We start from the raw sequence: 17,451 nt of genomic DNA on the forward strand, positions 1-17,451 counted from the left end.
AGAGAGAAGAGCTGTTGGAAGTGGACCTACGGGAGAGGCTCCGAGAAGACATCATGGGAAGAAACATCTGAAGCAGAGAACTAAAGCAATATTGAGCTGCAGGCATCGTGGGGATGGAGCTGGGAGGTAGACAGATTAGCATAGGGACTTAAAGTAGATCATTTAACTGTCCAGGTATTTATTGCAACTTTAAATAAATCTTGTTTTCTCTGTGTGGTTATTGGGGACTAGAAAAAGTAAAGAAACATAGCTGTTGGATTAATTTACTACACATCTTTATATTAAAATGATTCATTTTACACTGCCATTCCTAAAAGTGGCATCCACTCATTCATTCAGAAGAGAAGCAAGGCCCTGTCCTGCCTGAATGACCCAATGCTAGCTTGCTGGTAGTCACAACAGGACAGTGACTCTGTCTACCAAGCACTACCTTAGGAATTTTACCTCTAAGAGTCCTTTGTCTCTTTAGTTAAAAATTTGTAGAATGAAAAAAAATTGTAGGATGGAATGGGCTGGGGATTTGAATAGGAAGACAAAGGCAATAAAATATTTCATTGTTTACTTCCAAATATGATCAATCTAACCATAGAGGGGAAAATCGAGGATGTGGGGTTTGAATAAGAATGGCCCCCATAAATGCCAAGCAACCAGAGCTTCCAGGGACTAAGCCACTACCTAAAGACTACACATGGACTGACCCTGGACTCTGACCTCATAGGTAGCAATGAATATCCTAGTAAGAGCACCAGTGTGAAAGACCCCAGCTTAGCAGCAGTAACGCCATTTTGCAAGGCTGTACTTAAGATGACTGGTTCAGGGAAAGGTTAGAACACTGAGTACACAGCGGCTGCCAAGCAAGATGTGTTTGGTTGAAGGCCTGGCAACAGGACGACTTCGGTTGAGCACCTGACAATGAAAAAAGCCCCGGGAGAGGTCCCACACCCTGGTGGGGGGCCGAGTCAGTCGTTATGTTCCAAGAAGGTAGCTAAGAAACTTGCCCCCGGGCTGAACCCTTGGGGGGCCGAGTCAGCCGTTCTGTTTCAGGAAGGTAGCTAGGAAACTTGCCCCCGGGCTAAACCCTTGCCATATTAGAATCCACCAATTATATCCCTGTAACCATGCATCCGCTTCTGTATGCTTGCTTCTGCTCCCCAAAATCCTATAAAAGCCCATCCTTGGTTCCGTGGGGCGCGCCAGTCCCCCGAGTGACTGAAGCGCCCGCAGGTGCCTGTGCCTGTGTATCCCAACAATAAACCAAATCCTCTTGCTGATTGCATCCTGTGGTGTCTCGGTCTGGTCTTTGGAGTTGGAGGGTCTCCATCCCGAGGGAAAGTTCTCCCTGAGAGCTTTTCAAGTGGAAGGGGAAGCCCTGGGTCCTGCTAAGGCTGGACCCCCAGTGAACTAGACTGTTGTGGGGAGGGCGGCAATGCGGGGAGGGTGGGGAGGGGAACACCCATAAAGAAGGGGAGGGGGAGGGATTAGGGGAAATGTAAATAAGAAATACTCAAGTTAATAATAATAAAAAAAAAAGAATGGCCCCCATAGACCCATATTTGAATGGTTAGTCAGCAGGGAGTGGAACTGTTTGAAAGGATTAGAAGGATTAGAAAGTGCAGCCTTGCTGGAGGTATTCCCTAGAAAGAGGAGGTGTGGCACTGGGGTGGGCAGTCTTTTTCTTTCTCCATGTGCCTGTCCGTGGACCAGAGTTTAAACCTCTCTGCTATTGCACTAGAGCCATGCATGCTTCATGCTGGTAACAGACTAACCTCTGAAACTGTAAGCCAGCAGCCAGTTAAATGTCTCCTTGTATAAGAGTTGACTTGCCCATGGTGTCTCTGCACAGCAATAGAAGAGTGACTAAGACAGACTTACATTATTCCTAGAAACTGCAGAATCACTAAAGAATCAATACTCTTCTATTTACCATTAAATTCTACAAATAATAAAAGTCCCCCACCCCACAGTTGCCTGTCTCAGAATCAGAGAGAGAGGTGAGGGCTAGGGTACAAGGCCAGGTCAATCCTCAATCCACCTGGGTTTTCCACTTTTGGAGCTCCAACTGGCCTCTCTCAAGGGGACCATTAAGAAAAACAAACCAAACCCGATCTCATGGAATCTTAAGTGAACATAGGAGCTAAGAAGGAGAGGGGCAAATGTGACCTTTGCATCCCATGAAAGAGCCAGGGGCAAAGAGGGCACAGGCAAATCTTTGCATGACACAAGCTCCACTAGGGCCTTGTACAACAACACATCAGAAGAAGCTGCTGCCCTTTCAAGAAACAAGGCACAAAGAAAAACTATAACAGTTCACCTTTTAATGAGTTAACCCAGCACAAGACAGTATTTATTCTAGTAGCCCAAAGGGAAGGAGAAAAAGCCAACAGGAATCAAGGTTACTTTCTCCTCCTACTGGTGAATATATTGGAGCATTAAGCTTCAAACACAACAGCTCTCTCATCGATCCCAGAAGGACTTTGTAGCTCAGAAAAGGGAGTGGGCAAAGACTAAGGTTCCATGAGCATCTGACTTGGCAGCAGAGGCTATGCTGGGAAAGCAAGAGGCCAATGGGAAGAAACGACTCTGTAAAACCCCAGACTGCCATGCACAGGACTAGGTACAAGCTCTTCTATCTAATGTATTCAGGTATAATTTTAAAAGTGTAAATGACTCTTTCACACCCTTAATCATGATAAAAATGTCTGATTTAGGAACACTAAGTCAGATTGAAAGGAGATGTTATGAAAGGCAAAACTAAATTATAATAAGTCCCTATACCCTAAAGAGAGCAACATCTGAAGTTATGAGTAACAAAATGACATACTCATGATTATGATGAGCTTTTTCAACTATTTCATTAATTAAAAGCCTAAATGTTGCCAAGTATAGAGACCCCTTTAATCCCAGTATTTGGGAGGCAGAAGGAAGCAGATCCCTAAATTCCAGGCTAACCTTGTCTATAAAAGAAGTTTCAGGAAAGCCAGGCTTACATGGAAAAGGCCTGTCCAAAAGAAAAGCCTAAATGTTAACTCTGTTAATAAAGAGTACATAATTAAACTTTAATCAGAGAAAGACACAGGAGAATGATATGGAACATATTAGCCATACTAAAAAGAAAATAAGTCTTTTTTTAATAAGATTTATTTATTTATTTATATGTAGCTATCTTCAGACACACCAAAAGAGAGCATCTGATTCCATTACAGATGGTTGTGAGCCACCACGTGGTTGCTGGGAATTGTTCAGGACTTTTGGAAGAGCACTCAGTGCTCTTAACAGCTGAGTTATCTCTCCATCCCCCAAGAAAATAAGTCTTAAGTCTTAGGTACATCAACTGGGATGTAACTGAAAAAAAATTGGACTTCAAGGTCATTTTGGTGGTTTGAGAATGGATCCTATAGGCGCATATGTATGAGTGCTCAGTCCACAGTAAAACTGTTTGGAAAGGATTGGGAGGTATGACCTTTTTAAATAAGTGTGGCCTTGTTGGAGGAGGTGTGTCACTGGAGGTAGACTTCCAGGTTTCACAAGCCCATGCCAGGCCCAGTCTCTCTGTTGGCCTCGCTGGGATCAGGATATAAATTAAACTCTGTGCACCCTGCCTGCCATGCCTGCTGCCATGTTTCCTGCCAGGCTGATCATGGACTAACCCTAGAAACAGTAAGCATACTTCCTTTTTTAAGAGTTGACTTTGCCATGATGTCTCTTTACAGGAAATAAGGCCAGTAAGTTCAAGGTCACCCTAAAATACATGCAACTATTTAAAAAGAGGAGGAGAAAGGGAGTAGGGAGGAGGAACAGCAGCAGCTGCTAACCTGGGCTAAATAGCAAGGCTGTCTCAAAAAAGTCAAAAATATAGATGCCAGGACTGCATACGCCTAGAGTCCCAGTACTTGGGAAGGGATGGCAGGAGAATAAGGAGGTCAAGGCCAACCTCTCTGCTCCACATCAAGTTTAAGGCCAGTCTAGCTCACATGAGATACTACCTCTAAAAAACAAAACAAAACAAAATTTCTGAAAACAGAAAATTTCTGAAATCAGGAAGATTAGGGGGAAAAAAAATCAAGTGGTAGAAAATAGCTATATTGTGTATATCAAAGAAAACACATCTATCTACACACAAAAATTTACAAATCAATAGGAAATGGTAAGTTCTCAAATATCAAAATGGCCATGAGCATAAAAGAGCTCAGCACATTAAAGAATTTGAGAAGTGCAAATACAACAAATAACCCAAAGCCCCCTCCCTGATCACTGAGAAAGACTGGGAAAGGCCCTACCAGGTCGTGTTCAACAACGGGTCAACGTCTGGCATGGTTTTCTGATGCCCTTGGCATACCCAAACACTCTGCCCCTTTGTGCCTCCAGCCTGGCAGAGAAAGGGAGGACAGGAACTCGTATCTAAATTGGCACTGCTTCATCTCAAACAGGGAAGCTGCCACAAATTGTGACTTTTGCTATTTGACATTTGATCTTAGCCAAAAGGCTGAGAAGTTATGATAAATGCTATTCTGAGAAAAATCAGCCCAACAATTAAGTAATCAAGCATTCCCAAGAAAAAGTGTTATAACTTCCTAGTAAGTGGGAAAAATGGTAAAAGAACAAACCCAGAACAGAGACCTGGTCTGAAACTGTAGTTAAGCTGGGAGGGAGGGGTACTGACACCTTTGATCCCAGCATTCCTGAGGCAGAGGCAGGCAGATCTCTATGGGTTCAAAGACAGGCTAATCTTCATAGATAGTTCCAGACCAGCCAGGGCTACACAGAGACCCTACTGCAAAACAAACAAAGAAGCAAGCAAGCGAGCAAACAGCAAACTGTCACTTAAGGAGTGCTACTGGCCACCCACAGAGACACCAATAAAACTCAACAAGGAAGCTGGTAACACCTTCGATTTGCTCAGAGCAGGCTGCTACCCCAGGCTCATCTACATCAACTTCTTTGGTTCTTTTCTTCCTAATCTTCATATAGAACAACAAAATAAAAGATCTAGAGTTTGCGTTTCAGAGTTTTCCATTTGTGTTTGGGAACTAAAAGGTTTATCGAGGACTTGGCCAAGATCACAGAAGTTTAGTATCTGGTTGCCTTGCCCGAGGCATGTTCCTGTCTACTATTCAACATTGCATCTCACAGGGAAGGTCATTCAAGTCACAACCCGGGTCAAGGCAGCAGGGACTGTACCAGCCTTTCCTGCATCATCAACTGCTCTCCCTTCCCGATCATCTCTACTATCATGTGACTAAAAGTACAAAACTTACCCACTGAAACACACACACACACACACACACGCACACACACACACACACACACACAAACGCCTCCTTGTTGGAATGGTGGTCCACACACTTCCCAATCACTATAGAAGCACGGGGTTTCAAGCCAATTTAAGCAATAACAATTTAAATAAATAAAGCATCAAACCAAAAAGAAAAAATCTTTGACCTCAACTTCCCCCTTCACTATTGCCTCTTTTATCTGTGCCTGTATATAGCAAAAGTTCTCAGCTATCTATTCTTAGTGAGACTGGTGGTATAGGCCCGTAATCCTAGTTACTCAAGGAAGCTAAGGCAGGAGGTTTGAAAGTTCAAGGCCTGCCTGGGCAACTCAATAAGATCTTGGGGAGTAGGAGGTACAGGGACTTGGGGGAGTAAAGAAAAAGTAATTACTTTTTTTTTTTAAAGTAAGAAGAGTGAGTGGTAAAGATGTATCTCAGTGGTAAAACTCTTGCCTAGCACCGAAGATCTCCTAAGTTCAATCCCCAATAACACACACAGAGACAGACAGAGACAGACAGACACAGTTGTTTTGATGGTCTCCTACCCACCTGTTCTTTAAGCTTCTATCACTACCCTGAAACTACTTGTCAAGATGTTAAAGATAATCTTAGCATGTGGGAAGTCAAAGCAAGAAGACTGCTCAAGGGTTGGGAATTTGGCTCAGTGGTAGAGCGCTTGCCTAGGAAGCGCAAGGCCCTGGGTTCGGTCCCCAGCTCCGGAAAAAAAAAAAAAAAAAAAAAAGAAGACTGCTCAAGGCCACCTATATAGTGAGTTCTAGGACAGCAAGACTAGCAAATGAGACCCTTTTAAAAGCGGGGGAGGGGTCTGGAAAGATGGCTTGGTGGTTAAGAGCACTGGCTCCTCTTTCAGAGGACTGAGGTTCAAGTCCCAGCACTCACATGGTGGCTCATAACTGTGTAACTCTAGCTCCAGGGAAATCTGACCCAGCTACTGGCAAAAGACTCTTCTTTGAAATGCTTTGTTATCTGATGTACTGGCTGGTTTTGTGTATCAACTTAACACAAGCTAGAGTTATTACAGAGAAAGGAGCCTCCCTTGAGGAAATACCTCCATGAGACCCAGCTATAAGGCATTTTCTCAACTACTCATCAAGGGGGGAGGACCCAGCCCATTGTGGGTGGTGCCATCCCTGGGCTGGTAGTCTTGGGTTTTATAAGAGGGCAAGCTGAGCAAGTCAAGGGGAAGCAAGACAGTAAGTAACATCCCTCCATGGCCTCTGCATCAGCTCCTGCTTCCTGACCTGCTTGAGTTCCAGTCCTGACTTCCTTTGGTGATGAACAGCAGCATGGAGGTGTAAGTTGAATAAACCCTTTCCTCCCCAGCTTGCTTCTTGGCCATGATGTTTGTGCAGGAATAGAAACCCTGACTAAGGTACCTGACCTCCTTCACAGCACTTCTCTCTGGATTCCTCTACCTTGGTAGGCTTTTCTTCTTGCTGATCTTTCTCTAGCCTTCTCTATATATACTGACGTGTAAAACCTGGTTTTCACAGTTTCTCTTACCCTTCAGGTGTGTTGAGGCCTACCCCCTAGCACAGCTGTAGTCATGTTGTTCCCTGCCCACCAGCTATTTTATATTGTTGCTAGAATATGCCTGCCAGTCACTGACACACAAAAATAACTTGACTAGAGCAGGGTCATGCTGACCACATACCATTATGTTCTGTATGCTATGAGGTGTGTTAACCTTAAGAAATTCTGCAACTATAAGCTTCATGTAGGACCCATCAAATTAAAAGTCAATACTGTTATGTCTAAAAAAATGGCTTGAGTCAGGGCCGACCACTGGGCAGCACTTTCAGCACCTGCGTGTGAGCTCATTGTAGGTTTGCAGTTTTAGCCTTTATAAGCTGACATAGAGAAGTGTTCATGTTCATGGCCTCAGCCCCCAAATTCTGAGTTACGGCCCTGACCGATAGGTCTTAGAGTGTGAGTTCAATAAGCCATCCCTGTCTCAGTCATCCCTGTCTGACTGAGATCGGTATTGTGTGTTTTGTAGGGCGATTCCTGAACCCCAACAAGATGAGCCATCTTTACTTGCAATTTAAACTCAAATATAACTCATACTCTAATCTAGAGTCCTCTCCACTTTAACCATCCCTTCCTTTCCAGATGCTGCAACTTGCAGATACAATCCACACTAAATCTAATGCTTATTAAACCAAATTCCTTTGTGCCCTCATTTGTTTCTGCTCTACCTCCACCCCAGACCTCTCAAAGACCAGACATGGAATCTTCCAGCAGTTTTTCAATCCACAATTTTTGGAATTCATCTTAATTTCTTCCACACAATCTTTCATAAAATCTATAACCACTGGATTTAAAAAAAAAAAAAAGAAGAAGAAGAAAAGAAGAAAAAGGAAAAAGAAGAGACTGAGGTAAATACAGGGCTAGCCAGGCTCAGGGTCTAAAGCACTGGCTACTCTTCCTGAGGACCTATGTTTGATTCTCAGCGCCCACTCCGCAGAGCACAGTAACTGTGGCTCCAGTTCTGGAGGACCTGATGTCCTCTTCCAGCCTCCCACAGCAACCGGCATGCACATGGTATAATACATCCATGCAGGTATAAGACCCATCATATAAAATAAATACAGATAAACAAATCTTGAAGAAAATCATTTACTCTATCTTTAAAACATAGTAAAATCGAATTATTACTTTTATCATCTCCACCAAGCTACCATCATCACCTTCTGCCTGGATTTTTGTGAAACCTTTGTAGCTGTTCTCTGCTTTGGTCCTTCCTTGTAGCGAAGTCTCTACATAAAAACCAGAAGGATCATTTACAATGGAAGTCAGATCTTGTTGCTGTCCTGTTGACACTCTCCAGTGTCTCTAGCTGACTGGATTGCTCTTTCCACTGGGCAATTTCCCAGCAAACCCCTAAATGTTCAAATCTCAACTCAAAATTTATCTACTCAAGAGGGTTTTTTAGTTGTGGTCGGGCTGTTTGTTTTGTTTTTACACCCCACATAAAGTAGCAGTTCTCACACTCATATTTCACTCAGATTTTATCTAGTTTCTGTTTCTTTATAGCACTTAAAAATCTTCTTATACACTGTAATCTTAGCACTTGTGAGGCTGAGACAAGAAGATTACCATGAGTTGAGGCCAGCCTAGGCTACATAGTAAGTACTGAGCCAGCCAGAACACACATCTCAAAGATAAATAATTAAAACCAGGCATTATTTATGTATTTATTATAAATGCCTTACAAGAATGAGAAACTCATGGGGAAAACATGTTTTGGTCCTCTCTGAATTCCCAATGTCCATGACAATGCGTGGCAAAGAAATTTAAAAGCTTTACAAATATTACTGAGATTATCCACAGATAAAAATAGATCTCAGCCCTCAACAAAGAAATGTCTTCTTGTAACAGATGGAGATAATTACAGAAAATCACAACCAATAAAAATGCAGAGAATGAATGACTGGACTGTGTGGTGCCCAACTCAGATTGATACATCTAAAACAGTAAAAAGTTAAAGCTTGGGAATCATAGAGGAAAGAGGGAACAGAAAGACCATAAGAGCTAGAGAAACAGGAAGTTGGCTTTGCAATCTCATCTAGAATTCTCAGAAAAGCTACACCTATGAAGTCTCATCTTTACGGCTGCCTTAACAAGACTTGAGCAAAAGGAGTTAAGGTTAGTCTTGAACTCCTGAATTCTTGGAGGGAGAAAAGGAAGGGGAAGAAATTATGTAATTATATTTTAACTGAAAAAAAGAGGCAAAGACAGAAAGAAAGTGAAGAGAATGATGAATTTGATACTCAGAAAGCTAAGAAAGAAAGATCTCAAGTTCAAGGTTAGCATGAACTTCAGAGTGATTTTAATGTCAATTTGAACTACACAGTGAGTTCAAGGCCAACCTAGGCCATGTAGCCAAGACCTTGTCTCAGGAAGCCAAAGAAGGAAGACGAGGAGGAGAAAAGGGTGGGTATGATCAGCGTTGGCACCATCACAATGAGTCCTGCTACTATGTGCAAATAAACGTTTAATGATTTAAATACTATTTCCAACAAAACACTTCCAGGTTCTATTCCAGTTTTCCACATGACTTGTCCAGTAGATAACAGAGATAACAAATCCAACCCATTAGAGGGAGAGGTGCTAGGGAACAAACGCAGGGCTACAACAATTGCTATGCAACAATGGAGCGACACCCCTGGCTCAGAACCCATTAGCTAAGCTAGACAAAAGCCCAAATCCATAAGAAGCTTGCACAGTTACTTATAGAAGCTTTATTTCAGTGAGGTTAAAGGGGGGGGGGCAGGTGTGGTGTACAGGTCTACATTCTTAGCACTACAGAAGCTTAGGCAGAAGGATCAAGAATTCAGGAGTTCAAGGCTAACCTTAACTACACAGTCAGTCAGGCAAGCCCAGACTATAGGAAATCTGTCTTTAAAAAAAAAAACAAAAAACAAAAAAACAAAACAAAACAAAACAAAAACCCTTTAGTTGTGGGGAAACCAAGTATATAAGCAATTTGGGGTACATTCAGTCAGTAGGTTAACTACTCATCAATAAAGAAAGATCTGACTTGAATATGTAATTTAAGAAATGTGACTGTCTAGAGAGAATGAAATGCTAAAACCTAACTAGATGTAATGTCATTAAGGGACATTAGTGCCTCCACTCGGCCTTCTTAATAGGGGCCTGACTACTCTCCAAGGCTTTTTTCACTCAATTTTTCGGACTTTTCTGTTTGCATGTAGCCCTGGCTGGCCTAGAAGTCACTATGTATCGGGGGCTGGCCTTGAACTCGGAGTTCTGCCTCCATCCTGGGTGCTAGAATTAAAAGTATGCATCACTATGACAGGCTCATCTGCTAACTCATTTCGTTCCTAAAAATATGTCCATTCTTCCCTACTTTCATCTCAAACCAGAAAACACATAAATCTCAAAATAATTATGCTGAGTAAATGAAGTTAAACTGGTAGAAAGAATATATAATGCAATATACTACATGATTCCAATTATGTAAAATTCTAGAAAGCGGGGCCAGGAAGATGGCTTGGCGAGCAAGAACGGGCTGTGAGAGAATGAGGACTGCAGTTTGGATTCCCAGCACATGTGTAAAAAGCTGGACGCGGTGAGGCATGACTGTACCTTTAGTGTTAGAGGGAACTAACTAATAAATCCTGGAGGTTTGCAGGCCAGCCAATCGAACCAGAATGAAGAACACTGGGATATAGTGAGGGACCTTCAAAATTTAAGGTCGAGAACAATAGAAGAAACCCAACTAATACACAGGCCTGCCTGCCTCTCTCTCTCTCTCTCTCTCTCTCTCTCTCTCTCTCTCTCTCTCTCTGTCTCTCTCTCTCTCTCTCTCTCTCTCTCTCACACACACACACACACACACACACACACAAATACAAATTAATAATTTGTGACAAAAAAAATTTGTGACAAAAAGCAGAGATTTCTGAAAACTGAGGTACAGTTTTGGTTGGGGGACTTTTTGTTTTTGAAGTTTTAGATTTATTTTGTATTTACAATTATCCTGCTTTCGTGTATGTATGTGCATCATGTGCATGTCTGCTGCCCTAGGAGGTCAGAAGGGGGAATCGGACCACCTGGAACTGGGGTTACAGACAGTTGTGACAAGACATGTGGGTGCTGGGAATCAAACCCCAGTCCTCTGCAAGAACAAGAATTACCCCCAACCACGGAGCCAACTTTCCAGCCCTTTTTGGAAGACTTTTGGAGGGTGGTAACACAAAAGACCGAGTCCAAGACCCTGTGCATGCCAAATAGTCTACCACTGAGTTCATACTTAACCCTTTCTTATTTGTTGTTTTTCAAAACAGGTCTCCCTACATTGACCAGGCTGGCTTCAAACTCACGCCAATCCTCACTCCTTAGCCTCCAAATTTTGGCACTACAAGAATTGCCATTCCCTAGAGATTTGCTCTGCTTCGTGGTACTAGGAACTGAGCCCAGGGTCTTCTACACATGCAGGCTAGGCAACCACTTGATAGTCATGTCCAACCCTCGTAGGTGTAATAAACAGTTCCCACCCCAACCCTGTGAGGTGGAGGAGTTAGGAGTTCACAGGGTCTCATGATCTGGCCAGGATTGTCTCAGGGTTCTTGCACCTCGGCCTCCTTAGTACTGGGATTGCACGAAATTCTTTTTTTTTTTAATTAATCATTTTATTCATTTATATTTCAAATGCTATCCCCCTTCCTGGTTATCCCTCCACACGCACCCCATCCCATCCTCCCTCTTTCCCCCTCCTCTTTGCCTCTATGAAGGTGCTCCTTCACCCACGCACTCACTCCCACCTTTCCGCTCTAGCATCCCCCTACACTGGGACATCAAAACTCTACAGGACCAAGGATCTCCCATCCCATTGATGCCCAACAAGGCCATCCTCTGCTACATATGTAACAGGAGCCATGGATCCCTCCATGTATATATTCTTTGGTTGGTGCTTTAGTCTCTGGAAGCTCTGGGTGACCCCGTTAGTTGATAACTGTTCTTCTTAAGGGGTTCCAATCCCCTTGGTCTTTAGCCAAAATAAGCAACAAAGGGGAGACAGAACCGGTAGAGACCACCTACAGTAGATAGGCATGGCCTCCAATTGAGGGATGAGGCCACCCACCCATCTCAAAATTTTTAACCCAGAAATGTTCCTGTCCAAAGAAAAGACAGGAACATAAAATGGAACAGAGACTGAAGGAAAGGCCATCCAGAGACTGCCCCACCTAGGGATTCATCCCATTTGCAGAAACCAAACCCAGACACTATTGCTGATGCCAAGAAGTGCCTGCTGACAGGAGTCTGGTATGGCTGGTCCCTGAGAGGTTCTACCAGCATCTGACCAATATAGATGCAAATACTCAGAGCCAAGCATCAGTTTGACCCTGGGGATCCCAAAGGAAGAGCTAGGGAAGGGACTGAAGAAGCTCAAGTGGAATGCATGTAATACTTTATAAACCCAAACCCACTCATGTTGCTTCTGGTTAAGTTAACTCTGGAGCCCCTTGCACTTTTTCTGCTTCCAGCTACTTGAAGAGCATGACCTTTCCTGCAGACTGTTGCTATTTACTTTTACTGACATAGTGAGAATTCACTAAGAGTCTGAACTCACTAACCCATGTGACCAAACTGTGGGCGCCAGCCAGATGGCTCAGTTGGTAAAGGTGCCAGTTGTCAAACCTGACCACCTGAGTTCAATCCTGGGGCCCATATTGTGGAAAAAGAATCAACTCTTATAAGTAGTCCTCTGATACCTATATATACCTATAACTGAAGCACATACACAGAAATGTATATGTGTGTGCGCATACATACATACACACGAGGGGGGTGGAAATATAGAAATTAATTCAGGATTTTAGCTATCTCATCTTCATGCCTCTTGTAAGATAGCTAATCTTAGATGCCAACTTGATATATCTAGGAAAGAGAGAACTTCAGGTGAGAAACTGTCTCCCTTAGACTGGCCTGTGGATATGCCTGCAGGACATTTTCTTGATTACTAATTAACATAAGTGGGTCTAGCCCTAGGCAGGCAGGCAGGCAGGCCTGGGCTGTATAAAGTAGCTGAGCATGAGCCTGAGAGAAAGCCAACATGACTCTGTGGTTTCTGCACCAGGCTTCTGCTCTGACTTTCCTCAGTGACAAACTGTGACTTGGAAGTATAAGTCGAATAAACTTTTAGTTCCTGTGTGGGTCCTTTGGTCATGGTGTCCATCACAGCAGTAGAAAAGCAAACTGGAACACCTTGCCTATCTTATCCCAGACTCCTCTGTCCCTGACTTGTAACTATCTCACTACACTCCAGCCACAATGGGTCTCATTGTTACTGATTCTAAATCAAGTTTGTTCCTGAGGCTTTTCCTTGATTGTTTGCCTAGAACACTTCCCTGATACTTCAAATTTCAAATAGAACAAATAGAAGGGGAACACATGAAAAGCAAAAGGGCAGACTTCCTGAAGAGGGTCAAAGGCCCAGAGATAGAGGAGAGCAGCTTCCCCCACTCAGTAGATGAAGTGCTTTTGGAGATGAAGAAGCTCCCAGAAGGGACTAAGCAAGCCGTTGGCAGACTAGAATTCCAGCAACTTGATATGCCATGTAAAGTAAAGAATAAAACGGAAGGCTGGAGACACATCTCGGCTGGTAAAAGTACTTGCCTAGCATTCCTACAGCCCTGAGCTCAACATCTAGTATCCCTCCTCCCCCAAAATGCAGCAGAATGATGAAATACTCTAAAGGGATGCTGACAGTTACATCCAAGGCCTCTCAAATTCATTCTTCTGCTAAGTAGATTCTTAAAAAAAAAAAAAAAAAAAAAAAAAAAACAAACCATTCTCGATACTCTCTTCTGCTAGAGATCATGGAGCATAGAAAACCACACAACAAGCCTTGATGCACAATTTGAAGACATGCACTATTTTACCTTTTAGAGACAGGGTTTCACAATGTAGCCCTGGCTAGCCTTCACTACAGATCCTCATGCCTCCGCCTCTCATAGGGATTAAAGGTGTACATTTCTATGTCTACTGCAAAATAATTTGGTTTTTAACGCAAACAAACAAACAAACAAAATGCATGTGCCCTGGCTTTGCAGTGACATTTTATATGTGAGACCTGAGATCTGCGGACTCTATGGACACGGTTATTGGCTGGTGGGAGAATGCACGCCTGGAAGAATGCAAAACCTGGGTTCCGTTCTTGGGACAACAAAAAATAGAGAAAGAAAAAAGGCGAAAACCCAGCATTAAAACCACACTATTCTTAAACAAATCACAGTAAAAGTCTTGTCACTTCTTTCAAAAAACAAAAAAAAAAAACAAAAAACTGGGGGTTGGGGATTTAGCTCAGTGGTAGAGCAGTCCCCGGCTCTGGGGGAAAACAAAACGAAACTGTATGGCTTCAAAGGCATGTAGTTTTTAGGACATACTTTTATAACTTGGGGAAATTGTTTCCAAGATCTCCTGCAGATAACAGAGTCCACAGATACTCAAGCCTCATATATAAAATGTCATAGTAAAGTCAGGTACAGAGGAACACTACACACTTACAATCCAATTTCTTACAAAGTTGAAGTAGGAGGACAGACTGAAATTCATAGAGACCCTGCCTCAAAAGAAGAGGAGTAGTGAAGAGAGGAGAGACAGAAGGAAGGGATCTGGACTATTCCAAGAAGCTAGGAAGGAAGATGTATATACACATATATATTACACGTATATATTTGTGTACGTGTCATACTCAGCAGCAGCATCTAAAACCCATCTCAACTTTATAGGGTTCTAAAGGTGTCTACAAAGACCAATCTGAGAACCCAGATGAGAAACAGGAAGTGATGCAGATCCCCAGGGAGTCAAAGGTTAAATGGAGAAGATGTGATCAGTGGAATGGAGAGCAAATCTGACTTCTGAACCTCATGGCATGTGTGAGGTTAGAGAGAATGAGAAAGGAAGAATGCAGCAGCAGAAAGAGGGTTGCTGGTCAGGATCAGAATCTGAAGGGTGGAGCACACTTCCTTAGACTCCTTCTCAAAAGTGACGGTCTAGTGCACTGTTCCCTTCCACCAAGTCGTCGAATGGTAGTCTGTTATCACCAAAAGCTTTCTCCCCAGTGAGTACTATAGGCCATGAAAGGCCAGAATTAACTGAGAGGGCCTAAGACTGACTAGATAACTTAACCATGGACTGAAGATCAAAAGAAAAGGTTAGTGGGAAACTGGAGAAATGCCAGGGGGTACACTGCTTGCTACTCAAGCATGACAAGTTGAGTTTGGATCCCTAAGCCCATGAAAAAGACAGGCATGGCAGTATTCATCTGTCATCTCAGCACCGAGAAGGTGGAGACAGAAGGATCCTTGGGGGTTATGGGCCAGCTCCTCTAACTCAATCAGTGAGAGATCTGTTTCAAAAAGAAGTGAAGAGAACTGAAGAAGGCACCCAATGTCAGCTTCTAGCCTCCATGTGCACATCCAAACATGCACAAACACATGTACACACAAATATCAAAAGAGCTTCATTGGTCTGGTGGCACAGTCCTAGAATCTCTTGTGCTTGGGAGGCTAATGTCGAAGAATTTCAAGTTCAAGGTCTGCCTGGGCTCCAGACCAAGTTCAGTGCCAGCCTGGCAACTTAGTAAGACCCTGTCTGGAAACAAAATACACAAAGTGGTGGGGATATAGTTCAGTCATCAAGGGCTTTGCTAGCAGGCAATGGCCTTGGGTTCAATTCCCAATGCCACAAAAGGAAAGAAAGTTTCTATGCTATTTCAAAAAACAGATGTTAGCCTAGTGCACCTGAGGACTGCCAGTTGGAGGCCAGCCTGAGCTACAAAGTGGGACCCTGCTCAAAAAAAAAAAAAAAAAAAAAAAAAGGTCACAGGTCAAAGGAAACAGGGACGTAGATAAGAGGAATCTGGGATCTGGAGGGAGCCTATCAGCTACGAAGATGCAGCTGCCTCCTAGTTGGAGAAACTTACAGGGGGCCAGCACTAGAGAAGATTAACATTCTGAGACTGTCAGTCTGTCTAAGAATCTCTATCCTCATAATTCCCTCATTATAAGCATGCGAGCGGAATTTTAATTATGATTTCAGGAAACTCACAGGATACTCACTAGCTATCACTATACCTGAGAGCTCACACTTCAAGGCTGCCAACTTGGCACAGGGACTCTACCACAGACTTCTCCACCTCTGGATTTGAACCTACCTTTTTGTCAAAGATGGACTCAACAATGCTCAACTTTCTACCACTAAAACAAGGTTTCCTTGAAAGAACAATCATCCATCCCCTGGGAATGACCACAGTTCTGTGGCACTATTCTCAGCCTGCTCTTCTCACTACAGATGGCCTACAAAATCCTTGGCATAATACATACACCTACAGTCCCAGTACTTAGAAGGGTAAAGAAAAACACTGCAACGGTTTATAGTAACCCTGGTTTACAGTGAGTTCCAGGCCAGCCTCAGCTATATAGAGCAAGACCTTGTCTCAACGCCCTCTAACCCCAGCCCTCTAAAAAAACCAACTAGAAATACCATGTTCTCCCGTAAAAATTCCACAGAAGAAAGGATATGACACTCTGTTATTAGTAGAGGTACATACCATCCAGCAGGCCTTCCTCGTCATCCCTGTCATGCTCCTCCACTGCCACCTCCTCCTCCTCCTCCTCCTCTTCCGCATCCTCCAGCTCCACGTCCGGGTCCAGGTCTGGATCGCTCCCTGAGGCGGATTCGTCTGACATGGCTCCCAGAAGTCCTCAGTGGGCATTACCGACTCATGTCCACAATAGGGTCCTAAGAGGAGGTCAAGAGGCATCAGAATCACCAAAGTTTTACTTAGGAGTACAAGCCTTTCCGAGAAAAACATACTGAAGAGAATGCTAGAGCTTTTTAAAGCCAGGCAAACTAACCAAATCCAGATCTCAATCCTCTCTATGAGAATGCTATCTTAATACACACTTTGATGAGTCTGCCCAGCTCAAGTGTCTCAGGGGCTGCTTTGACAAGAAAGTAACAGCCACAAAATAAAAACTGATGTCTTCGAATTCACACTTGCTCACGCCTTCCTGCTGCTTCCTTCAGTTTGCTGAAAACCATTTCCTATGCCCATGCCTGCCTGCCTGTCCACACACAGACACAGACACATGGGGACAGACAGACAGACAGACAGACAGAGACACACACACACACACACACACACACACACACACACACACACACACACACACACACCTATAATACCAAGCACTACTCCAGGTACAGAAAGAGGAAAAAGAATACGTAGAGAGTGTGAAGCCTGGTGTGTGCCAGGAGGAGCTGCTACTTTACACTGGGTGTCAAGGAAATCCTCACTAAGCAGAGGACACCAGGAAGTGTAAACTTCAGGCAGAGTGAGCATCCAGGGAACTGGGAACACTTAGAATATAAGGAATGGATCCTTTGGGGATAGGGTAGCTCCAGCCACAGGACACCACACAGACAGTGAGAAGCTGTTTGCCATACTGTCACTGTGCCCAAGCTTGTAGGAAGCCTCATGCGAAGGCCTCAGTGGCCAGATAGCCTTTTAGGCTCTTCTCTACATTTTCCAACAAGTTTTGCAAAGTGCCCTCAAGTTCTGGAATCATACTTCTCTTCTAAATTCCATTAGCTATACTAAACACTACGAATCTCCCCTAAAG

General features: G+C 43.5%; 1 protein-coding gene across 4 annotated transcripts in view; it reads right to left on the minus strand.

The window, feature by feature from the left end:
* Positions 1-17,451, minus strand: part of Rad54l2 (RAD54 like 2) — a 103,313-nt gene that overhangs the window by 46,190 nt on the left and 39,672 nt on the right. For all 4 annotated transcript variants that reach the window (XM_087562894.1, XM_087562893.1, NM_001134520.2 and 1 more), the window contains 1 exon segment: positions 16,377-16,567. In XM_087562894.1, coding sequence (XP_087419020.1) covers positions 16,377-16,515 — 139 coding nt within the window. In that variant the 5' untranslated portion in view covers positions 16,516-16,567.

This window comes from Rattus norvegicus, chromosome 8, assembly GCF_021556685.1.
Source record: "Rattus norvegicus strain SHRSP/BbbUtx chromosome 8, alternate assembly SHRSP_T2T, whole genome shotgun sequence".
Lineage (NCBI taxonomy): Eukaryota > Metazoa > Chordata > Mammalia > Rodentia > Muridae > Rattus > Rattus norvegicus.